The 26,401-nt window shown below is 39.9% G+C and overlaps 1 protein-coding gene across 1 annotated transcript in view; it reads left to right on the plus strand.

The window, feature by feature from the left end:
* Positions 1 to 13,509, plus strand: part of LOC103623986 (sodium channel protein type 5 subunit alpha-like) — a 33,489-nt gene extending 19,980 nt beyond the window's left edge. The window contains exons 18-27 of the mRNA XM_017746718.1: positions 1,608 to 1,728; positions 4,374 to 4,528; positions 5,185 to 5,358; positions 5,591 to 5,698; positions 7,609 to 7,887; positions 8,481 to 8,534; positions 9,496 to 9,637; positions 10,177 to 10,277; positions 10,663 to 10,933; positions 12,311 to 13,509. Coding sequence (XP_017602207.1) covers positions 1,608 to 1,728; positions 4,374 to 4,528; positions 5,185 to 5,358; positions 5,591 to 5,698; positions 7,609 to 7,887; positions 8,481 to 8,534; positions 9,496 to 9,637; positions 10,177 to 10,277; positions 10,663 to 10,933; positions 12,311 to 13,509 — 2,604 coding nt within the window. The remainder of the gene's footprint in view (positions 1 to 1,607; positions 1,729 to 4,373; positions 4,529 to 5,184; positions 5,359 to 5,590; positions 5,699 to 7,608; positions 7,888 to 8,480; positions 8,535 to 9,495; positions 9,638 to 10,176; positions 10,278 to 10,662; positions 10,934 to 12,310) is intronic.
* Positions 13,510 to 26,401: the final 12,892 nt, after the last annotated feature.

Consider the following 26,401-nt stretch of genomic DNA (forward strand, 5'->3'; position numbering starts at 1 on the left):
ACATCATATATTTACCCTATTTCTTTGTGCTCTGTGAATTTTTCAGTTCTGTTTTAATCACAATTGTCATTCTGGTATCACAATTTCCCACCTTAAGTTTCCCTCTTAATTCCTATGTAAAAATTCTCACTTAAGTTTTGGATAGATCACCAAAATCCTTTAATTTCTGCATCTGTTTTGGGAAAAAGTTCTATCCTTAGGTAAAATCAGAGACTCAGTATGAGCCTTTCTTATGGCTCTTGTCTGGAGATTCCCACTTTAAATGAAATTTATAGCTTATTGGTTTTTTCCCTCTGACTTGTACACTCCCTAAAAAGGCAAAAGAAAGCCCCTCTAATCCACAGATTAATTTCAGGATGAAAATCACCTGAGGCAAAGAGGAGACAGAATAAAAAATTCCGGCAGCTGGAGTAAAGGATCAGGATTTTCCTCTGAAGAATTCAGTGTGCTTTATCTAGGAAAGGACAGGAAGGGTGAACTGTCATCACCAGAAGAAAAAGAGGTAACAATTTTTTTTTTCAGTGATGTTGTCTTTCCAAAACTGGTCAAATACAGGAATATTCCTGTTCAGGGATTTACCAGAGTGGAGTTTAGTGCCAGAAGCAGCTCTGAACTTGCAGTAGCTGGTCTGTCTGGACCAAAGCCAATACTGGAGCTGGAATTCTGTGAGCAAAATCAAAGGACTTTTAGGTATTTATTTTAAAGAAAAATAGAAGTGTAGGAAAGAGAGCATGTAGAAATGGGAAAACGACAATGTAATTTTTGTAATGGTTATGAATAATTTATAAAATACTCTCTGATACCTTCTATTTATTAAATCTGAGTCCACCAAAAAAAGGGGAGGAGGATTGAAAATATATTCAAAGAAAGATAAGCTTCCATGTGGGAAATTCCATCAAGTCTGCCTGTGTCCTAAGTATCTTGGGTTCAAGAAACATAATGCTTGAAATGAGTTTCTCTCTATGTCATTAAAGACGATAGTAAATTACAGTATTTTAAAAATAATTTTGAATATAGAATGCATTCAAAGAAGTAAAAAACAGCATTACGGAAACATGAAGGAACAAAAGCAGGGAGTACATAATTGCTGACTCATAACACATTGTCTTTGGTTTAATGGGATGGCAAAAAGCTTTGTAACTGAAGAATGCAGTGTATAATTCCAATTTCTACTTCAGGAATACTGTCATGGGTGCTCAGTTCCTGGCATGACAACAGATATATTTATCTGGATCTCCTGTGTGAATGCATGTGATTCATTCAATTTCCATGATTTCATGGGTTTAACCCAAGTAATTTATCCCGTTTTGAGAACTACATACACTAATATGCAATTTAAAAGTTCTTCAATTTCCCAGCTGATTAGGCAGTTACATCTGGTTCATGTAGATAGATATTGTAATTATAGAGCTTTGGCCTCTGTTTGAATGCACCCATTGGTACTTCTAAGCTTGTACCTTTTAAAGTCACAAAGTTTATTCCATTACCAATACTACTTGTAATATTAGTACCCAACCAAGCTTTAATTTTGAGTTTTATTTGTTCATGGATTAATTCATGGACCGGAATTAGAAAGAATCAGTAACTGATATTACTGTGCTCGGTAGTTGGACAGTGTCAGCTCTTCTGAAGTCAGCACAGTGGATCTGACAAATCCTGAAGATGTTTTAAAGCAGATTCCAGAATTTTCTGAAGACTTCAAGACTCCAGAACAATGTTTTCCAGAAGGTAAGGCTCTCACGGTTTCACTACTGGGAAGTGAGAAGAATGAAATCTCACCTTGTTTCTCTAGTGATACTGAGCCAATAGGGTCAGATTATTTTCAGTTAATTTTAGTTATCTGAAAATGAGCTAAATAGTCCAAATCATTGTCCCTTTCTAGTCAACACAGAGACTGAGACACCTGAAAAATAAAACCTCTTCCCCTAAAAGCCAGTTGCTTCCAGCTGGGACATGGGCAATGGCATAGACCGCATTCCAAAAAATAGGATTGTGAAGTGAGGTGAATTTCACTCAGTTGCAGAGCAACCAAGTCACTCTGGGGGTTTAACATGAGAGAAGTGTATGTGATCAGGTCTCACCTGACAATGGTCACTTGGAACATCAGTTTTATTAATACTTTGCAGCAGTATTCCTTGAATAACATTTCATGGACAATCTCAAACAAAGGAGTGAAATAAGCAACAGAAGGTCCTAGGATTAATTGAATTTCTATAGGGTGATGATCAGAGAATCTTAGAATTACTTGGGTTGGAAGGGACCTTAAATATCTTCCAAAAATCGGAGAATTTCTTTTCAACTCTTCACACAACATCATCTAGCTTTGCAAGTTGTTCTAGGATGTGGTCAGTACTTTTATGATTTCTTCCTACCCTAGTATGTAATAATGGTGACTTTCATGATATCAATCCTGACAAATTTGGTGGCTTTCTATGCTGGGGTTCCAGCAGTGGTGGACAAGTGTGTTATATTAAACAAATTAAAACTGGAAATTCTTCCTGGTGCTCCAACTTCATCTTTGCTCACCCAGTCAGCCTGGCTGGCCATCACCATTTCCACACACATTTCATCCCCCATTTTCCCCATCTCCGATCCATTTTCTTCAATTCTGTTCTTTTCCACTTACCCAGGCTGTGCTGCACCACAAAATGAGCAGGAGGAACTTCTCCAGCCTTGCAGAGCCCAGCAGCTCCCAGTCCCACAGTGCCCTGAGCTCCCAAAGGCAAACCCTTTCCCCCCTCACTGCCTTCCCATTCAACCACCACATCCTGGATATTTTATGTGATGAGAACTCAGATAAATCAAATCTGGCTGACACTATTGCCATGTTCTGCAAAGCTGGTTTGGTTTTTTTTTTGTTGTTGTTGTGCCTATTTTGGGTCAATGAAACTTGTAATCCACAGTTTTAGGATTTAATCAATAACAGTTAAGCATGTAGAGATTATTTGAAGCTATAGAGATGTTATTCTGGAATGCAAAGTAATCTCTGAGTAGTAATAATACAAATACTTTTACAGTTACATTTTACATCATAAATCCTGAGAGAGATCCACTATATCTACATTGCAGTTTGATTTCTCCAGAAGAGAAAACCCACAAATATTACATTAATAACACACAAGTCAGATTTCTGAGCAACAGTTTGTTTCTGTTGTTTTGTTCTTTTTTTTTTAACTACTTCATCAATGGCATTTTTGTGCCAGTTCAGACGTTAGAACAAAATAAATAAAGTTTTTTTTTGGTTTTTTTCCTGCTGCAGAGAAGAAAAGTGAAATGTCTTGTTTTGTTCTCTGTAGTCCCTGGCTGGAATGTGCCTGCTGTGGCAAAACCATGAGAGAAATCAATCAGCAAGCCTTTACCTAACACAGATTTCACCCTCCCCCCCTCCCAAAGTCCTTATCTTGTGCAAGTGCTATTCCTTGCCTCAAATTCCAGATCCACATTACTGGAGAATATTGCAATAAAAAGAATATGAATATTTTTTTACATATATTATAACCTATCATGGATGCAAGTTATGTATAGGTTGCTATATAATTAATGTATAAGATTTTGCATATATACACATTATTTTTTCCATGCCTGGAAATGACAGAAGCCTTCTGACTGACATTGTTTGCCATAGTGAGAAAATGAATTAATGCAGAGAATACAGAAAGGAAAAAGTTAGCCAAAGAGAATTAATTAGTGAAAAAATTAATAAGCAAGCAAACCCAGGATGTTGTAAATGAGTGATCAGGAAATATTAGGTGGCCCTGGCATCACTGTCTGCTGTGAGAAGGAATCTGGTGAGCTGGAAAGAAGACGTCTCATTTTATGGGGTCTATGTATCAGCTAGAAGATGACATGGTTTTTTTGGGTTCTATGGTATAAAATCAGCAAATAAATAAAATTCAGAAGCAAATAAATAAATGAATAGACCTCACAAGGCACAGTGTAATGCTGCAATATTGAAGACAACTGTTTGCCTCCTCTATTCCCGAGCCTTTTTGTTCAGGGGCATCTCACCTCTGCTTTCCAAAGAGTGTGCAGAAACTGAGAAGGGCTTTAGTAGTATCAAGACCCTTCCCATGGCATTGACGTTTTGTGTGTCCCAACCTCAGGTCAGTGAGAGCCTGTCCAGTGTCCCAGAAAGCTCTTGAAATAATGGAAAGTTGTCCAAAGGGGCTCTCCCTACTGTGTATAAAAATAGGAACTACAAGACAAACTAGATGTATTCCAATTTTTTTTCTCTTGATAAAACAGGGAAAACCAACAACAACGATGCAGTAACTGTGACCATTGACTTTTTCCTATCCCCAGAAGTTTCCTGGCCATGCCTTCACATTCATGTACATTCCTTCCATGCACTCATTGCTGTCTCTCACTTTCAGGTTGTGTTCGGTACTTTCATTGTTGCCTGGGTAGTGCTGTAAAGTTTGGAGGAGAAACCTGGTGGAATCTGAGAAAAACCTGCTACCAGATTGTTGAACATTCTTGGTTTGAATCCTTTATCGTATTCATGATTCTTCTGAGCAGTGGAGCCCTGGTTTGTGTAGCACAGTTTCATGTATCTACTCAGAAGGATTTTTTGGCTTTAATTTACACCCAGAGAAGTTGTTCTTAGCAGCAAACACAGTGAATATCTTTGAACTCATAATGAGGGAAGAGTCTTCAAATAGCAGTCATTTATTCACCATTTTAATTATTGCAAATCTATTATTGATATTTTTAAAAATTATAAGAGAGCATGAGCAAAGCTAAGAATATATAAATCTCAGAAGCTGTTTCTGTTCTGGCTGTATACTGGATTTTTCTCAGGAAGTTATGTCACAATTGTGAAATATTAAGGAAATTTTATACCATTAAAACAAACAAGTGATTCTTAATACTTGGGAAAAAATACTTAGTTTTTTTCAATATACAAACTTTATGATATAAATTTCTAAAAATATATACTGTCCTCTTACAATTTCATTGTGCAGGAAGGATGCATCCACAGGGCTGTACTACATAGAGAAAAAAAAAGAGAAGGCACAGGGAGAATTATACTTTTATCATCTGGCATAGATTTTAGTAATAGATGATGTTCAGTTCTGTATTAAAACAAACTGAGGGACAAAGAGATCTCAGTGTTGCTTGACTTTAACAGTATAAGGTTCATTTCTGACTTTTGCCATTTATCTATATCAATTATGATTTCAGGCATTTGAAGACATCCATATTCATAAGAGAGAAAGAATTCAAGCGATATTGGGATTTCTTGACAAAATGTTCACTTTCATCTTTGTTCTGGAAATGCTCCTGAAGTGGGTGGCTTATGGCTTCAAGAAGTATTTTACCAATGCCTGGTGCTGGCTGGACTTCCTTATTGTAAATGTGAGTTCTGCCTTTGCTGTTTCTACACAGGAATAGTAGCAGAATCCCTGATTATTTTCTGGATGCAGATTTCAGACAGTGCCCTCAACTCCTGTAGCAATGGTGTCGGGATATTGTATTCCAGGCACCAAAAGTATGGTTTTGCTTGTTGGTTTGTTTTTGTTTTTTTTTTTTTAACAGAAATAAGGGTGACAGGACATTGCTCATACTTCTTTTTTGTCCTCCCACTCAGGTCTCGTTGGTAAACCTCTTTGGCAGTACCTTTGGCCCCATGAAATCTCTTAGGACTCTGCGAGCTCTGAGACCCTTGAGAGCATTGTCACGGTTTGAGGGAATGAGGGTAAGGCTGATTGCAAATTAGAGCTTGTCAGAACTGATGAGCACCTAACAGGTTTATAACTCATCACTGTGTCTTTATGAAGTTCACACGTTTACCCTGAGTTCAGTTTAGGAACTATAAAATGAATTTTTAAAGAGCCCCTTAGTTGCGCTTTTCTGTACTTGGATGTTCCTTATAGACTTTCCTGGAGTGATTGATCCAAATGCTGTTGAAACTAAAACTGGCCTAGGTGGAACCTTGTTCCATTGCTGCTCAATCGTTCTTGTGTTCCTGTCTTACTGAGGGAGACAAAAATAAAGTAGAGAATAAGAACTGTGAGCACAATTACAATTTTTGAAGTCTGATGGCAAGCCAACTCAGAGCAGTCATTTCAATTCTGAAAGATTTTACTGGATTGATTTACAAAACCTGTAGCCTATTAAAAGGTACTTTACTCAAATTATTGTTGCAAATAGTGTTCTTTCAGAAAGCAAAAGTGTTTGTCTGTAGAATATTTGATGCTTTTTTTCCATCAAAAAAGCACCTGGAACAAAGAGGTGCTGCTGGACATTAATTACATTTATTTACAAATTTACCATTGTACAAATGCAGAGAGGGATTCCCTTATCCGTCTGGTAAAATATATCTGTACACTGCAATGTGAAACAGTAGGATAACCACAGTGGTATTTAGGCAAAAGTCAGGTCTGTGGGATGTGCTCTGGCATGTGGAAACAGGTGATAGAAATGCAAACAATATCACTGTCACACACTTACCTGAGCAATGGCTTTAAACTAATAGAGGAGAGATGTAGATTAGATGTTAGGAAGAAATTGTTTCCTCAGATTGCCCAGAGAAGCTGTGGCTGGCCCATCCCTTGAAGTGTTCAAGGACATTTTGGACAGGGCTTGGAGAAACCTGGGATAGAGGAAGGTGTCCCTGTCTGTGACAGAAGGTTGGAACTGGATGATCTTTAAGGTCCCTCCCAGCCAAAACCATTCTGTGCTTCCAAAAAAGCAGACTCGATGCAGCTGGGACATGAATTGCTTTTGGATACATTCTGGAAGTGAGACTGAAAATTCTCTGATTGCAATCTTGACACTATGAAGAGAGACAGAAATGGCATTAAATGAATTATCAGAATTTATCAAAATTTCCATGTCTGGAGTCTATTTTGAAATTGAAACAGGTGATGTCATACTTTCTGTCTTGCCATGAAGTATGCATGTGACGGGGTCTCCAAAAAACCTTCACAGGGCCTTTGAATTTTTCTGCTGGTCCATCAAGTTTTTCTTTGCTACCTCACAGATGAATTCGCTGCCTTCACTGTGAAACTCAAAGAAATGTTCCCACCATTCCCTTACCCCATTTTATGAAGCAATCTGTTATGTCTTAGCATATGTTAAAATCTACATTTACAGGCACTTTTCTGTGCCTGTACAGCACTTAGCACAGAAAATGTACCTGGCTCATGGTTATAGACCCCAAACACAATCATAATCTGCTAAAAGTAAATGAAGCAAATTACTAGTGGAGAATTATTACTGATCCTTTTAAAAACTACTTTTGACAATCTCAGAAATAGTCCTCTGCACTAGTGCTCATGGATGAATACTTCAGAAATTTTATGTTAATACAGTTTAAAACAAAGAAGCAAATGGACTCTCTCCTATTCCAGAACCAAGGGAAAGTCAAAAAAAGAGGGTGGAAGTGCATTTTAGTAGTAGTAGGGTCTCACAGCAGACCAAGAAGTATCAGCTCTTGCTTTGAAAGCCTAATAGACATTGTTCAAGGTCCCCCTGCCAGCTCTAGTACTTACATGGAAAACATCAGATTTTTTTCTTGCAGAGACAACTAAGTGACTGCTTACAGATACCCAGGCCCATCCTTTTTTTTTGAAGTGTATTTTTTCCTCTCCCTTTTCACCCAAGGTTGTCGTCAATGCCCTCCTGGGAGCCATCCCTTCCATCATGAATGTTCTGCTTGTCTGCCTCATCTTCTGGCTCATCTTCAGCATCATGGGAGTGAACCTCTTTGCTGGGAAGTTTGGGAAATGTGTCAATATGACAGATGAAAATTCTGAATTAAATAGCTCCATCGACAACAAAACAGACTGTGGGATGTATAACAACACTGGAAAAATATTCTGGGTCAACGTTAAAGTCAATTTTGATAATGTTGGCTCTGGCTACCTGGCTCTTCTTCAGGTGGTAAGTGCTGCTTACCCTCAGTAGTCAGCACCTTGTCAGATGGGCTTGACCTTTTGTCAATTCCTAACTCGTCTCTGAGGGTGATGCAAGCAGTGAAATATCCTGCAACTTGCTCTCCCCTTGTAGCTGGCTGTTCATGCACACAAATGGCAAAAGGGGGACAGATGAGATCCTGCTGTGATTTTCCAGGTGATAAAGTAACATTTGGTGAGCAGGTGCTGTTGCAGCCTCTAGCAGTTTTGTGATCCTGAGCGCTGGAGTCAATCTCAGATGGAAATCTGGGGTAAATAGTGACATTTCTGTCAAAATATGGATTTGCTCAGCCATGAGGGTTGCATGGCCTTAAGTACCACGCTGATGAAGGTTTGCTTTGTCAGAATCCTAGGATAAAGTGTTCTGTCCCACCCTTGAGAGCTTTCATATCCTAACGAGGCTGAGAATGTCTCACACACAGCAGCAGCCAGAGCTCGGTGCTTTGTGCTTGGGAACTCAGCAAAGGCTCTTGCTCCAGTCAGGGTCATTTGGATATTGCGAATAATGTGAAGACTTTTAAGGTCAAAGTTCAACACATTTTCCATCATCTTTCATTCCAGGCAACATTTAAGGGTTGGACGGACATCATGTATGCAGCAGTAGATTCACGAGAGGTCAGTCATTGTATTCAAACCACATTTTTGGTGAATGCTACTGCTTTCTCCTAATGCATTATTAGTTCTGCACTTCTACATCTGCTGTTTGTCTGCGCTAAATACTTCCAGTAATTATTTTTTATCAGATGATATAAACATTTAATCTGCAAATGATTCATAGTATCCTAAAGCTCCTCTGTTGCAAAGGGGAGAGGGTTTCAGCTCTAGATCCACCCACTTAAACAGAACAAAGTGGAATGACTTTGGAGGGAAAGAATTTGAAATATAGAGGATGTCTTAATTTTATTATGAGTTCAAAGGAATAAAAGAATTTTTACATTATTTTAATATTTTAATACTGCTAATATTATATATGAAAATACAGATAAATAAAAATAATATATATTATACAATGTTATTTTTATAATAATAATAATTATAATATTTATATTATAATAATATAAATATTAAAATAATAATAGTATTTTCATATACTGATATGTTTTTGTGTGTGTTTCAATGTATTTCTTCTTTGTTCTTCAATGTGAAAAGTTATTTTTCTTCTTCTGATTTTGTTTTTATTAATAATAACCATCACAGAAGTTTTTTGCTAAGAAGAGAAAAAAGAATAACAACATATCTAGGCCAAGATTTTTAATGGCAAGAGCTTGGAGTTTGACTTCTACATAGTTTGCTTGATTTTTCATGTACTGAGAAATTTGCAGCTCTTGTTCTTATTGGAAGGAACTGAACTTCTGCAATGCCTGTGAAAATCATGTCAAGAATATTCAAACAAAATTTTGAGTTATGCACTATTGGTAGTTTTAAACTATACCACTTCTGTCACAATTAGCAGTAAGGCTATAAATCATAATTACTCCTGGAATCAATTTTTGAGAGGAGCTTCAACATGAAGATTGTTCTGAACTGGGCCCATGTTGTTGTTGATTATATCTCAAGTTGCTTCTCATTCTTGCAGAAAGATGATCAGCCGAAGATGGAGAACAGTTTGTATATGTATCTCTACTTTGTGAACTTCATCATCTTTGGATCTTTTTTCACCCTGAACCTCTTTGTCGGTGTAATCATTGACAACTTCAACCAACAAAAGAAAAAGATAAGTGCCTTGGCTGTGCTTTTGAGAACAAGGTCCTATACCTGGAATCTAAAATTTCTATCGGCATTTACCAGAGTATTAATGATTAAGTTACAAGAAATAACTTTCTCCTTTCTTTTCCCCTGTAACCTGAACACCTAGATCTTCCTGAAACATTTCAAAGCCTCTTAAAATTTCACTCCTTTTTGGGAGCTGAGCGTGACAGAAGACTTGTTATTTAGTAAGTGGTCTGCTACAGGTGCTCTGAAGAGTATCTTGGATATTCAGCAAGCCCAGCATGTGGGAAGTCAGGGATAGATTTGTTCCTGTCCATGTTTTTTGTTTTCATGCTTTTTGAGTGAGCCTAGTTTCACACCAAGACTTCTACTCTGTGAATGTCTGGTTTGTGCCACTGATTTTTCGGACACAGTTAGATGATATGAAAAGGGCCAGTACCAGCAAGGTGTAAAAATGGAAGGAATGCCAGTTTTGAGAATTTTAGACATTTTAACTACAATAGTTATCTTCTCACCAAATAACAGTGACATTTCCTTGTATACTTAGGTGGGGAAGATATCTTTATGACAGAAGAACAGAAAAAATACTACAATGCAATGAAAAAGTTGGGATCCAAGAAACCTCAAAAACCTATTCCAAGACCACTGGTAAGACTGAATTCTTCAAAGGGAAAAAGCATTGCAAAAGTACAATTTAATTCACTGAAAAGTGCATATATTTATATATTGCATATAAATGATTCATACTGTCTTTACATTGAAACACATTGACTGAATTATTTTATGGGTTAAATATTCATTAAGTTCTCTGCATAAATATTACTGGGTTTTATATTCACCTTGAAAGTGATGAAACTTCAGGATGGGAAGGGATTTCAGTGTCATTTTTATACTCTGCCCCTCTCCAATTTCACCAACTTCACTGTAGCTGAGTGACTTTGCAACATAAAAATTGAAAATGTTGGAAACATGTATGGATGAGTACTCCTTATTTTCATAACTGATGTCAGATGTATTTTTTTCCCCCCTCTAGAACAGATATCAAGGCTTCCTTTTCGACATTGCAACATCCCAAATCTTTGATGTTGTCATCATGGGTCTCATCTGCCTCAACATGATCACGATGATGGTGGAAACCTATGAGCAAAGTGAAACGAAGACAAACGTGCTCAGCAAAATCAATATACTCTTTGTTACCATCTTTACTGCAGAATGTGTGCTGAAATTGCTGGCTCTGAGGCAGTACTATTTCTCAAATGCCTGGAACATATTTGATTTAGTTGTTGTTATTATATCACTTGTTGGTAAGTAAAATTGTCTGGAAAATTCTTTACTATATCAATTATTATTCTTTTTAGGAAAAAAGAGGTAGTTAAAATTTATTAACTGCAAATAGGCATTGAAATGTAAGTCGTAATACTGTAAAGTCTTAAGGAAAAAATAAGTACCCCCCTATGATGATATTAAATAATATTAAATGAGATTTAAAACAATTGTTTTAGTAAAAGTGTGTATATATTCATAATGGTTCTTTAGGGTTTTTTTTTTCCTCATCTGAAATACAGAATGAATATCCCATCACAGCATTATCACATTACATGATAATTTCCATTGTCACAGATTTAGTGCCAACTAAGAAATCTTCAATCAGATCAAATTGTTAGGTTTTGTCATCTGTGTTTTTGATAGATGACTGAAATATATGGAGAATAGGAAGACTGGAATTAGATTATAGACAATGGAATTCAGTTTCTCTAAACTCAGGCATTGCTGACTGAAAATACACATTGTGTACCAGGATAGAAAAGATCACAAAAAATGTATTAGTTTTAATTTGAAGGGATTGCAATGGAAGAATGAGGTAAAGAGCTCAGTTGCAAATTTGAGCTTTCTGCCCATTTAACTATTCCTAGGGCTAGTACTGCCAACAAGCAACAGGCATTTAGGGGAAGAAGGATACTTCATTTCTTTAGTATGACTCATGTCTTGGGTAAGTAAGATTCCAGTAAGACTATGGCCCTTTCTTGAGAAAATTAAGTTTCTGGATTGTAAATACAGAAAAATGTACCCAAAACAGCTACATTTAGAAAAGACAAGCCTCTTCTAGTGCTACTAGATGTCACTTTTTTCATTCAAACAAAGAAAAAGTAACATCTGTGTGTAGCTATGTCCTTAAATGAACCAAGAGCCATTGTAGAAGTTGTGCATGCCACTCTACATCCATTACTGTGTTTGCTTCTGCATATCTTGCCTATATTATCTCAATAGTAACCATGACACTGCATTATATCTTGCTTTCTTAGTTTACCTTTGTAGTGTCAGTATTTGAAGACAAATGTAGAAGGTAACCTGAACCTGCTGAAATATTCATGCAACCAGAGCCAAAGATAACCATCAGTCACCAAGTGTCAACTGATACAGATATTTGAAGTTGTGCACAGAAAGTTCCTTGTCATCTTTAGTGCAACAGGGACTGTCCTCTGATGGCTGAAGAATATAGTTCATAATTGCTGATTTCTACAACTATTTTTTTCAGTCAGCTTCTCCTAAAAGTAATTCTGGTAGAGCTTAGCAAGCACACATCAGATATTTTTGAGCTCTGAAGATATTATCATTCCAGCCTCCTTGCTAGTTAAGGAAAATTGTGATATTCTAATGAGTTGTTATCCTTTCCTTTTCAGCCTTACTGCTTTCCAGCATTGGCAAAGCCTTCGAACATCTCTTACCACCCACACTCTTCAGGGTCATTCGCTTGGTCCGGATTGGGCGGATCCTGAGACTCATCCGGGGAGCCAAAGGAATTAGAACTCTGCTTTTTGCCTTAATGATGTCTCTACCTGCTCTGTTCAACATTGGCCTCTTGCTGTTTCTGGTCATGTTCATTTATGCCATTTTTGGCATGGCTAACTTTGCCTATGTGAAGATGGAAGGTGGCATTGACGATATGTTCAACTTCCAAACCTTTGCTAACAGCATGCTCTGTCTCTTCCAAATCACCACATCAGCTGGCTGGGATGGTCTTCTCAGTCCTATTTTAAACACTGGGCCACCCTACTGTGATCCAAACGTAAAAGGTACCATAGGTGAATGTGGTAAACCTGCCATAGGTATTATTTATTTTGTAAGTTACATCATTATATCATTTCTCATTGTTGTAAACATGTATATAGCTGTTATTCTAGAGAACTTCAATGTTGCCACTGAGGAAAGTACAGAGCCTTTAGGGGAAGATGACTTTGACATCTTTTATGAAATCTGGGAGAAGTTTGATCCTGAGGCAACCCAGTTTATAACCGTCTCTGTACTTTCAGACTTTGCAGATGCTCTGTCTAAGCCTTTGCGTGTACCAAAACCAAACAAAGTTGAACTCACAGCAATGGACCTGCCTGTGGTCAGTGGGGACAAGATACACTGCTTGGATATCTTGTTTGCTTTCACCAAGAGGGTGTTGGGAGATTCTGGGGAGCTGGATTCTCTGAAAGTACAAATGGAGGAGAAATTCATGGCTGCCAACCCATCAAAACAATCCTACGAGCCAATATCAACTACACTCAGACACAGGCAAGAGGAAGCATCGGCCACGGTGATCCAGCGTGCCTACAGGTGTCACCTGCTCCTGCGCTCCCTCAAACAGGCTTCCTACCTGTACCAGCGCAGAACTTGCAGCACTGACACTCTGGGGGATGCTGCTCCAGAAAACGAAGGACTTATTGCATCTATGCTGCGTGCAAATTACGGTAGGAGTGCTAACAAGTCTGAAACTTCATCCTCAGTGTCCATCCCTCCGTCGTATGACAGCGTCACAAGGGAGAGTAGTGGCAATCTCATGGTTGAGAATGGAGAAATAACAGGCAATCAACAATCTCCAGGTGTTAAGTAGTTAATCAGTGACAAAGTTGTTAAGAATATTTTTAAATTTTCACAGAATGTGATATAGTAAATACATGTCAGCTGAAGCAGCCTCCCTGTGAAACCAGGGCTGTTGATGGTGATCAGTTAATTACGGCAACTGGAGAATCATGGCCTTTGGCTCTGCTGTGTTCAGTTTTCTTCAATATTTACAAGTTCAGAGAAAGCTTTTGGATCTGTTTGATCAAGGGCATCCCACTGCACAGCAGGTCCCACAGTACCTGAGTGCTGTGACATGTTCATAGCAGTGATAGGCAACCTCAGCTGATATTTTCCCTGTAAAGGAAGCAGAGGAAAGTCCAAGCACCATTGGATCTACTGGAGAACAGAAAATGAATGTCAATATGAGCATAAATTGAAGAATAGAAAGGAGCTAAAATTTATTCCATTCCTAATTGATGCTATAATTATAAACCTGTTTAGCAAATGGCTGCTGATTTTTTAAATCTTTTTTTTTTTTTTTAATTTTTTTATGTTTAGGGACAGATGTCCCACATAGACCCTGCATGATCCACAGATATTCCACAGTGTAGTGGATTTCTTCCCATATGATCGATTTATAGAATAAACCAAGGCATGTATGTTATCATAGTTGTGTTACTGAAGTTTAATGAAATAATAAATACAAGTCTTAGTATTACAGAAGTCATACTGAGCAGAGCAAAACCTTGCTTTATGTTTTGCCTGTGAGGATTTTTATTTTTAACCTGGTTTCCTCTGGCAGTGAGGTGAAGGCAGTTGTGCCATCACTCATCCCATAAAAAATTGTGTTTATAGCATACTTTCCTCAGACTTCACCTAATGGTTAAGCTTTGTGTTCAAGTTCATTCTTGACAATGTGGTAGAGAAGAGAAACGCAAATCAACATTTCCACTGGCTGGAAATTGGTAATATCACTTCAGGTACTCCCTTAGACACCAGAAACCCAGGCTGGGGAAATCCACATGGGACCCACCAGAGCTTGGTTGGTCGTGGTGATGAACATCACCCATGACCATGGAAAGAGGCCTGGGCTTACAGCAGATGTGTCCCAGTGGAGGTAGAAACCTTTCTCCCTCCTGCCTGTGCTTCTCTGATGGGAGAACCAGCCTTCTCTCTCCTGCGAAAATTAGAAGAAACCAAATTATCAGTAATGTTGTCAATTAGGAAATCTGGGCTGATGTATTTGGGTCTGGGGTTAACGTAAGACTAAGGATTAATCATAAATTCCATTTCTCATTGAACTACATGTGCAGACGGTCTCTGATGGTTTCTCGTCTCGCCACATTTTCCTTATGAAGTCCTTTATCTTCATGTCCTTACATCTCGGGCTTCTCAGAAAAACACATGCCCAAACAGTTCTTCATCTTTTGTCCTTCATACATGTACTTTGGAGATACATCCAGCTGATGCACTTTGCTGTCTGAGGACTGTTGTGTTTTCCTTTATCACCTACTAGATGTAGTCACAAATTACGCCTGACATTTTAATTTCTTACATACACTAATGTCTTTCAAGTTTAAGATGCTTTTTATTTTTCTTAGTTGCAAGGTTGCAGCTGTGTGATCAGTGTTGGGTTTGGCAGGTTCTGGCAATGCTCAGGTGAGCTTCTCCCTCCACAATTATTTCAGCCAGAAAAGTACCCCAGTTCTGTGATTGAGTGGGACCTCATGTGCACTCGTTTGCAACCTGCAGCAAGTTTTATTCCCTCCTGAATGCCCCTTCTCTGTGGTAGCAGTTATATTCTTATGTCTTGTGTTGCTTTCTTCTCCTGTCTTTTCCACCTCTTCAGATTGTGAGCTTTTTGGACAGAAATTCTCTTTTACTATGAATGGTAAATTACACCTAATAATGAGACTCTGTTTTCAGTTAATATTGTCTGATGACTGATGCAAATAAATAATATTTATAGTACCTTTTAGTTTCATCTGTGATATTCCCTTAGCTTCTCCCAAGCCATTCCTGAAATTGTAGTACCTTTAATTAGTTTTGACTAATACTTCCTCAGATTTTAAGGTAGGTGCACAGTGAATCTGTGTTTTACCAGAAAAGTCAACAGCTCTGTGCCTTTGGAACTCAGGGGCTCTATTCCTTCAAATAAAAAACAAATCTAAAAACCATAAAAGAATTAATGAAATTAAATGGGTTTATATGGCTAAAATTATTTTTTAACTGCTTTCACAGCATGTGAACAGCCACAGCTGAGGAGCTGACTACATGGCACTGGTGGGATGGTGTTTCCCAGCTCCACCCTGTTCAATGTCAGCTTCCCAAGATGTGCAGGATCCATTGAGGAGCAGTAATGAGCCACATGCATCATTCTCCTGGATTTGGGGGTGCAATGAACAGTCCTGACATCACATTCTCTCAGGAAATTGTATTAAACATATCTGTAACTCAATGTGGTGTGACTCATCTTTGCCAGTTTGTGTGCCAGGAAGAATTATTTTTCATTGTAAGAACAATTAACTGTTGGTCAGATACATAAAAGTCTCACTGATGTCCTCTCTGGAAAGGCCACCCTGAAACTGAGCTAGAGGAGATCAGATGCCAAAGTTCATTTGGTACCCTAAGTGAATCCTTTGTTGGTGCAAGAAATAACAAGTACCCTCTAGGGTGAACTTTACCTTCTGCAGAAACTCTGAGTAAAAGTGATATTGTCTTAGGGAAGACAGTTCCCTTGCCCTGTTCTTTAACCACAGAATCATAGGATGGGTTGGGTTGGGAGGGACCTAAAAGATCATCTCGTTCTACCCCCTGCCATGGGCAGGGACACCTTCCCCTATCCCAGGTTGCTCCAAGCCCTGTCCAATCTGGTCTTGAACGCTTCCAGGGATGGGGCAGCCACAGCTTCCCAGTGCAACCTGTGCCAGGACCTCAACTTATAGCAAAAAAATGTCTTCTTTATATTCAAGTTCAACCTATCCTTTTTCAGTCTAAAACCCTAATAAAGTTTTGCTCCACCTTTCTTACAAAGCCTCTTTATGTAATGAAAGACCACAAGAAAATCTTCGAAGCCACAAGAAGGTCCCAAACATTTGGGAGATGAAATTCGGAATATAAGCACAGCAGTTAGAAAATACGCCCTTAGAAATAAATAATCTTCCAAATCCTTCTGGTTCTCCTCTGAGCCTCTTAATTTTGGATCCTACCGATGCCCTTACAAACATCATGCTTTCCTGTGGTGGCTGTGGGACATACAGCCTTGTTTCCAGATGGATTGTTGTCCTTTTTGGTCATTCAGAGCAATATTTCATGTGATTTTAGTCATTATTTCACTAATCAGAGACCACTATCAGCCTGGTCTCTTCAACACTTACCTCTTTCAAACTCTGTATCACTTAAAATTTTACCCCAAATTATTGCATTTTTAAAGGGGATTATTAATAGAGACAACAAAAAATTGAGGCCTGAGAGCTTTTCCCTTTGACAGCCCATGAGAAACACAAGTTCAACAACATGATGTATCAGTTTGTTCTTTTGATAGTGATGTGGAACAATAAATATAAGGAGAAATTACATGAGAATTCCTGAACATTTGTACCTCTCTGTACTGGGCTTTATTTCAGCACCTAAAGAACATACATTTTTCATAGGAAATCAAAGTAATGGAAAATCCTTGAATATTTGCAAATCAGTCAAAAGAGTTAAAGGGGGCAGGGAAAAAAATAAAAAAGAAAAGAATGAATAAAAAGCTATTTTCTTCAGCAATATTTTCTTCAGGACCTGTAGCACAAGCTAAACTGACTTTACCATTGAGACTATCATTAATTGAACCATGTGAATAATTTAGTTCAGTGTTTCTCAGCTCTTGGGCAAATTGATGGAGCTGCCCGGCATGAAACTCCAATTGTGCTTGAAAGAAAGGTGACATTTTTTCCTCCCATTCACCAGACACCTTTGTAATTCAACAGTTGTGAATTAAAACTGGATCATGTGCTGGGAAGCAATGCTAGGATGAATAATAACCTGTGATATGAAGAGAGATTCAAGTTTAGTTTGTTCAGCCTAGAAATAACAGCTGAGAGGATGCACTGTAACTCTCAGTAAACAAAGCAGGTGAGAAAATAAAAGCGAGGGAGGAAGATGTTTAAAGGACAAATACAATAGTCAGGGGAAAATTAAGTTGTAAATTAGAGGTGGCTTCTGTTCTTCAGAGGATGGAGTCACCAAACTGTTTTTAGCAGGAGCAGAGAAGCCAGTTTGGAAGGTAAATAGTTACACGTGTTTTCAAGGGGTTTTGTGCCACAGCATTTTCAAGGCAAACTGTGACTCTACAGGCTCCTTATTTCCTCTCAAAACTATTTGAATTTAATAAAGTTAAAACTGGGATCTACATCTGGACAGGGAAACTTGTTGAATGCTTCCTCCTAGTGGTTTTCGATCAAAATGACACTTTCAATGTGAAAAAAAAAAAAAAAAAGTGGGGCCTCTGTCTCAAGTATAGAGAGTGAAACCTGAACAGATAAATAACTACCTGAAAAAGTATTAGCAGCAAGCAGAGATCTTAGAGGGAGAAGGGTTGTTCTAGAAGAAAGCTGCAGTTTAAAGTTCAGAAAACAAGATCAGTGAGAATTTCCAGTGTAAAAGAGAATTAAACCATTAATAGGAAGCTGAAACAGTAATAAATAAATCACTGGTTATAAAAGAAATGAGAAGAAAAAGTAAAGAAGATGTGAGTTTGGTTTAAAATCGGGCAGGATGAGGTTTTGGATAGCTTAAAGTTGATCTAGCTATATATAAGAATCAGGTAAATAACCTCCTTAATTTTCAGTGAAGACTACTGTCAATATGGGCTCCTATTTTTCTTGGCAAAGAAGAAGTGTTTGAATGGAAATGTGAGTAAATCCACGGATGGACACAGAAAGCAATTAAAACAATGCTGGGGTTCAGAATAACCCCTTGGCAAAAATTCTGTTGAGAACTGGCACATGAACATGAAGCTTTCTCTCTAAGCATTTCGTGAGAACCTGTCAAATCAGGAAAGGTAGCAGGAGAGAAAAAAAATCCACAAAATCCAAGCTAAAGGCAATACTTGTATTAGAAAAAGAGGTAACAAGCAGCTCAAGCAGAGACTTGCTGATCTGAATTAAGTATATTGCAGGGCTGTGGGACACATTTTGGAGGGAAATAATCAAATATTTGAAGGACAGTGGAAAATTGAATAAGAAATGTTTGAAATCTATTTACTAAGAAAGAAAAACGTGGCAAATCTTATCCCCTGGTATCCTGAGAGAATGTAATAGGGCAGAGCATGAAATCCTCTACTGGGGGCCAAATGGGGATATTTGCTTCCAGGGGGTGGAAAGAGCAGATCCCTGTGGAGACCTGGATCAATTACTGAAACAGAAGGGTTGGGATGTGTAACGTGGTGCAACCCTGAAACAGAGAAATGGAAGTGAAGATCTGTCAGCTGAGACACAGCCCGTGGGGGGCAGACAGTGCTGAGGTAGAGGGGAGGCACTGGTGCGAGACACCCAAGGAAGATTCGTATGAAGCAAACAAGATTTCAAGGGTTTCTACAATGGACATGAAATTAGAAAGTCTTTAGAAAGAAATCTGGAATCCTGGCTTGCTCAATCCTGCAAAATGAAAGTTGAGGTACTTGAGAGGGGAATAAATGTCGGTGAGGGCTAAACCAGAGTATTGAGCAAGGTTTCTTTTGAACAGAATCTGCATCAACCACCCGCCCTCCAAAGTCTATAGGAGGGTGCAGTTTGCAGTTTTCCTGTGGTGAGTTTTCCCTGTGGAAGCTTGCCATGATCCCATAGCTGTGGACCAGGCTTCTTGCACAGAGAAAAGCTGGAAGATGCACGTAGAAAATTTGTCATTTGTACCCTATTGGTCTTAAAGCAAATGTTGCCTCACAACAGCAAGATCCAATACTCCAATATGTGTTTGCTTATCCAATCAAGTTGATTGAGATGGTCCCTGAGACTTTATATGTTTTGGGAAAGTAATACCAGAAAATGGAAATGTATTTTCCATGTTTTCACTGAAAGGAACTGGAAAGGCAGGTCAGTGCTGCCAAATATCTTAAAGGTGGGTTTGGCTTTATTTGACTAAACCAGTTTGTTCTGCCAGGGTTACAGCTCTTGACCTAAGGACATCAAGGAGAGTATTTGCCACCTGGTAATTTGTTTCCCAGTTCATCAGCCTCACACTGAGAATCACAAGCTTACCTCTTCATTTAAATTAGCTTGACTTCAGTGCCAAGTCACTGGTTTTTGATACACCTTCAATGCTACATTAAAATTTTATTTAGCACCTTCAATGAAAATATTATTCACTATCACTTCTGTATTTATTATTGTAATGTGAGTGGAAGGAGCTCTTAAAGCCTCTCACACAGGCATTTTCTCAACAATCAGGCAACCTTTTGCCTCTTGTCAACACCTTCCTATATCTGACAAACCAGTAACACAGCTGAATTTGTCACGATCATTATAGCCAGCATGGTATGCAGCCAATATTCACCTTCTTGGATGGAGCTGAAGAGCAGGAACCAACAGCCAGGAGCTTAATTGGATGTGGCAAGAGCAGCCTTAATGCATTCACCCATCAGGAGACAGCTGAAAGGGATAAACAATCAGGAAACAAACTATTTATAAGGCAGGAGATGGGTGGGGAGGTTGGGAGTGTTTGGGTGGTAGTTGGTGGTTTTGTTTTGGGGGGGTTTTGCTTGTTGTTTTTTATTTTTTTGGGGGGGTGTGTTGGGTTTTGTTTTGGGGGATTTGGTGAGATTTTTGGTTTGTTTTTTTTTTTTTTTTTTAGTGCGGGTGGGTGGGTGTGGTTTGGTTGTTGTTGTTGGAGTAAGGACTAGGGTTTGTTGGTACCTGTGCTCTAAACCAGTAGTGGTATCCATATCTAACAAGGTAGTAGTACAGCTGTAGGTATATTTGCTTTATTTTTTAGAAAAGTTTTTGCTGTGATTGGTGTCCCAGATGGACTTTCTATGTATGTGGACTTGGGGAGTTTATCCTTACTTTTTGGGGCTTTTTTTTCTGAAGGCATGACTGCATTTGTTTGCCTGTCTGTTGTAAGGTCTGGGTTTTGTTGCTGTACTTTTCTTTGTGTTTAGTATTCTGTTTGAGGTGTGAAAGGAGACTACATCTGGAGTTGTGGTATGTTTTTGGGATGGGAGTGACAGGAGTGATTTATCTGTTTCCATTTTTACTAGAAAAGTAGTTAAATAGTTACCCTATGTGGAAAGAAAATGGGGCCCATTGTCACTGCATTCAGAAGTTCTTGCCTGTGTTTCACCTGTTTGCTCTTCAACTTTTCTTTTACTTTTAAACAATCTGTGGAAACAGGCTTTTGGTTTGCCCCTTTTTTTTCTGTATGAACATGAGTGCAGAAAGGGCTAAGGAGTGAAAATCAGTTAGAAAAAGCGATATATGAGAAGCAACAGGTGGTGGGAAGTGCTTTTCCAGCTTCCATTCTTGCTGTTGCACTCTACTATGCCCTCAAAAGAGGGGGCTGTTGCAGTCCTCAAACTCTTTTGGAGACCAGACTCAAGTGTTAGGATTTTGTGTTATTTTCTGTGGATGGCTGTGTTTGTGTTGAGTAGAGCAATTCCCTCCAAAAAATCTGAGAGTAGCCCAAGTCCTACCCCATTTACAGTCACTCCCAAATCAATGTTTGAAAATAGATGAAATAGTAAATAAAATAAACTCTGAGAGAGCACTCAAATATTGCAGAGGAGAAAAAAAAAAAAATTGGACTTTGCTTGATGCTGAGCAGAAGATTCAATATCCAGTCAGGGTCTGACCCTGCATTCAGAGGGGTCAGCTTGGAAAAGCACAATGTGGTGGTTCAATGTGTGCATTGATGTGCTTTAATGGGACATTTCCAGCCAAGGGCATATGCTCAGTAAATAAAAAGGGGGGATGTTTGGAGTGATGGCATCTGTCTTCTCAAGTCAGCACTATGTGTGATGGGCCCCTGCTCACCTGAAAATGGCTGAATGCTTGCCTGCCTGTGGAAAGTGCTGAATGAATTAATCATTTTGCTTTGCTTATGTGTGTGGCTTTTGCTTTACCTTTTAAACTGTCTTTATCTCTACCCATGAGTTTTCTCATTTTTTCTCTTCTGATTCTCTCCCTGATGCTGCTGGTGGGGGAGTGACTGAGTGGCTGCCTGGGATTAAACCACTGTAGGAACCCAGAGTGCCAAGAATATTTCTCTGCCTGTTTTTAAGGGTTTTTACCCCCCTGAACAACACTGTTTTAACATCCAACCTTGGAAAAAACTGCCTATGATTAGACAAGAACTAGAAAATACAGTGGTGTGAATTAGGTGATAGACTACTATGTAAGATTGTCACAGGGTGAAAAATTTTAGAGGCTTTGGGCTTCTCTTTGTAGTAACTAGATAAGAGTAAAAAATATCAAAATGGAGGATTGTTGTTGTTCTTCAAACCTTCTTCTTCTTCTACTACTCCATGTTCTGCAGTAAAAGTAGTTTGGAATGATTGGATAGAGAATTCCACAGTTCCTGGTCGTGTTACTGAATAATTGGTAGGAAAGTGAAAATAATATACGTTTTTAGTAACTATTGGTTAAAATATCTTTAAAAGGCCATGTAAATCTTGATAATTAGACTTCTCTCCTGCTTTCTGTGCTCTATGCTGTACCTGGGTCACACTAGTGGCTCTGTTCCTCTGATAAGACTTAATAAACAACTATCCGGCAGCATTGAAACTCCAGGAAAAGTCTTGGTTTATCTTTGAAACTCCTTGCAAGGACTTTTAGAAAATTCTCTCCCATCAGGAGGGATTTGATTTACGGCACGGTTCAGTGTCAAACCACAACAGACTTTTTTCATGCTCAATGTGCAACTCGAAGGGTTAGAGACAATGAGAGACTTGACTGAAGTGTGCTAGATCGATTTGATAGCTGTTACTGCCATTTAGCTATTAATTGACAGGCTCCTGTGCTTGCCATGGGGCTCACTTGCCTGGCTGTGTTTTAGAGCCTCATTAGTGCCTCCTTTTTGCAATTGCTGCTCTCTGTAGTGCTGATCACAGTACTCTGCTGTGCCTGGGCACATATTGATAACAGCCCTGGTGATGTGCCTGGGCTGGCAGATGACCAGGGCATCACTGGTGTGTCTGTGCTGCTGAACTGGCCAGGCTGGGACTCCAGTGTGAACTCCAATCAGAGGGACTGTGAACTGTGGATGAGCCCATGGTGGAGCAGACATTTCCTGGAGGACTTTTGCAGGGGGGGTTCTGAGTGCAGGGGAGCTGGCCAGAGTCATGTTACGAACACTGATATGATTTGAGCATCGTGCTCCCCTTTATTGTTCACTTACACCAACTTATATCTACTTTACAAAGATTCACCCCCTTTTCCCATGGGACAGCCTCTAAGCAGCGGAGGAGCTGACCAGTGTGTAACTTTGCCAAGGATTTTCAAGGCTGCCTGCTGCCAGGTGTCTTTCAAGCCTGTCTGCAGCCTGAGGCCCCTTCAGGGGTTCTTCCCTAGCAGCCCTGGGTTGCCCAGACTGTCCTGGGGTATCATATGCCCCTGTTCCACAAGGAATCCCTCTACACAGGACCTCATGCAGGAGCAGGTTAATGCCTGAAGGAGGCTGTGAGCCTGTGAAGACTGCAGCCTGTGGGAAGAGCTTGTGCCAGAGAAGTTTGGGGAGAATGGTTTCCTATGGGTGGAACACCCCACTGGAGCAGGGGAAGCAGAGATGCCCCTGAAACCTGTGGTGAACGTGATGGTGAGGAGCAGTTCCCTGCAGCCATGGAGGACTAGGATGTGGACCATGGCAGGAACCCCTTGTGGCAGCCAGGCTGGGGGTGAGGGGAGGAGTTCAGTGCAGTGCTAAACCCTGTAACCTGGCCCAAAAGAACCAGGGGTGGAGACTGTGATGGATGTACTTACAAATGCTGTAAGCCATTGCTTGAGTTGCATATTGCAGGAATTACTGTACCAGGAGCCACATGGACCAATGGAGGAAAAGCATTCAAAGAAAGAGCAGAGTGAGCTGAGCTGGGTTGGGTGCCCAGTAACTCAGTGCAACACCATTCCTCCTGTCCTGAGTGGCCAGTTGTGACTGATGGAGCCCAAAGTTGTGGACTACATGAACACAAAGGACCTTGTTGTGCAGACCTTGCTAAGAAAACTACTCTGACCATGGATGAGGCTCACTGGCCATCACATTCCCACCACCAGATGGTTTTACTGCTGGGACTGAAGCCCCTTCTGAGCAGGTGGCTCCAGTGAGATGATGGGGGCTCCGCTTGGCTCCCTACACATCCCTCTCACATACATTCATTCCATATTTCATCCCTTTGTGTGAAGGATTGGAAGTTCATGGCCTCTTGTCTTGGGCTCTGGTCATTCAGATAGCTCATCTGTTTATTGTATTGAAGGGTGGGAAGGGAGATCACGGTTAATGAAGTTATGTTGAATATTTTATGACCTGACTATGATGCAAACGATATGGAACAAGGGGTGGAATGTGTTGGGTTTGCCTGGGGTAAATTTTCTTTGTGGTAACTAGTATTGGGACTATTTGGATCTGTGCTGGACACAGGTTGTGTAATATGGAGGTGGTTTTGTTACTGCTGAGCAGGGTTTGCACAGAGCTGAGCCCTTTTCTGCTTTTCACAGTGCCTTGCTGGTGAGGGGAGTGGGAGCACATGGAAAACTGGGAGGTGACATAGCCAGGACAGTTGACCCTAACTGACCAAGGGATTCCAGACCATGTGACATCATGCTCAGTATAGAAAGTGGGGGGGAATAGAGAATAATGGGGGGGATAGTGAGCGGGATGGCGTTTGTTGTCCCAAGTCACCATTATGTGTGATGGAGCCCTGCTTTCCTGGGGATGACTGAACACCTGCCTGCCTGTGGGGTTGAATGAATTCCTTGTTTTGCTTTCCTTGTGTGTGTGGCTCTTGCTTTATCTATTAAACTGTCTTTATCTCAACCCACAAACCTTCTCACTTTTGTTCTTCCAATTCTCCCCCCGATGTCACTGGTAGGGGAGTGAGTGAGTGGCTGTGTGGTGCTTAATTACTGTCTGGGTATATGTCTGACGTGCATATATTCAGTAATTATTTTTTGTTGTGTAACATTCACTCAAAGGTGGAGGTTGGAGCTCTGCTCAAGACTGGGTTTCTTGGCACTACCAAGAAGAGCCTGGTCCATCCTTGACACCTCCCTTCAGATGGAAGGGATGCACATGGGTGAGATATCATCTCTTCTGAAGGCTGAACGGGCCCAAGTCCCTCAGCCTTGTGAGAGAGATGCTCCAGTCCCTTAATCAACTTTGTAGCCTCCACTGGGCCTGCTCCAGGAGCTCCATGTCCCTCCTGTCCTGAGGAGCGCAGAACTGGACACAGCACTCCAGATGTGCCTCACTGGGGCAGGATCCCCTCCCCAACCTGCTGTCAGTGCACTGCTTTAAAGGTGATTGGAGACAGGTGGGGGTTGGTCTCCTCTCCCTGATAAGAAGCAATAGGATAAGAGGAAATGGCCTCAAGTTGCATCATGGTAGGTTTAGATTGGCTATTGGGAGAAATTCCTTCACAAAAGGGGTATTCAGCCATTGGAACAGATCGCCCAGAGAAGTGGTGAAGTCACCATCCTTTGGAAAGGTTCAAAAAACATGTAGATATGGCATACAGGGACAGGGTTTAGTGGGGGACCTGGCAGTATTAGGTTAATGGCTGGGTTTGATGATCCTGGAGGTTTTTTCCAGCCTAAAGGATTCTTTGAAGTAGCAGGATAAGAGTTTTAGAGCTGAAAGAGCTCGAAGGCAGGCCTCATGTCCACCCAGGGCTCCTTAGGCTGATCAGTTTGAAGATGCTGAAAAAATGATGATAATCCCCAAATTCAGTCTTAGAATCACAGAACCATTTATGTTGGAAAAGACCTCCAAGATCATGGAGTCCAACTATTAATCCAGCATGGTTATCTCCCTGGCTGTCTTCATGTCCCCTTTTCAGAAGAAGATACTGTCACATCTTAATGCTCCATGGGCACTTTTGCAAATAAAAGAACGTGGATAGGCAGAGTAGACTACAAACCCTGGATTTGAAACTTAATATAAGGATGAAAGGATCAATGAGGAGCACCAGAGAAAGGTTTCTACATCATCATTGTCCTTTAGTGCTCTTACAGGAAACCCTACAAGAAAAGGAACAGGAGAAGAGCTCAGTTTAATTTGCCTCAAATTGGTCAAGCTTTTATCAGAAATTCTGAGTCACTTAACCACTTGTGACCACAATTTGCCCAAGATCTGAGCTATCAATAGACCTAGAGCAGTCCCAAGGAAGTCCCCAGGATTGTTTCTGTACTGGAAAACAGTGTGATCATCATTGCTTAGGTCTTTCTACCCCAAGCACTTCCCAGAAGCTGAAATGGCAGAGTTTGAATACAAACTATCAGGCATTACAATTAATAAGGAGATTCAAATTAAAAAATAAAAAGGAAATGGTTCATGACTCATGTAAAATATTAAGTAAATGTAGTGGAAGGAAGTTTGCCTTTAATTAGTGTTAAAATGGAACAGGGAGGGCATGATGGACTGCAGTGAAAGAAAGAAGAGGTATCAGGATACTAAATGCAGAAAATTACCACTTGGAACTTCCCTGCAATGCTTGTGGGGATTTTCTTGTTAGCTGTGCCTTAAAGATACTTCTCAAGGCATGTTTCTAACTGCAGGTTGCAGGCAGTGTTTGAATCAATCAACCAGCTTACTCTGACTCTGTTGGAGATGTTTTTAGTTCTGATGTTCTGTTAGAGAACAGTACAGGGGTAAAAAGATTTTTGTTTCTTGGATATGTGCTTTTGGCACAAAAAGGAGGGAATAAATTTTGACTTTACACTTTGCAAAGGCTCAGTGTGTGACCAGCCCCTTTC

This window comes from Corvus brachyrhynchos, unplaced genomic scaffold (assembly GCF_000691975.1).
Source record: "Corvus brachyrhynchos isolate BGI_N302 unplaced genomic scaffold, ASM69197v1 scaffold18, whole genome shotgun sequence".
NCBI classification, from domain to species: domain Eukaryota; kingdom Metazoa; phylum Chordata; class Aves; order Passeriformes; family Corvidae; genus Corvus; species Corvus brachyrhynchos.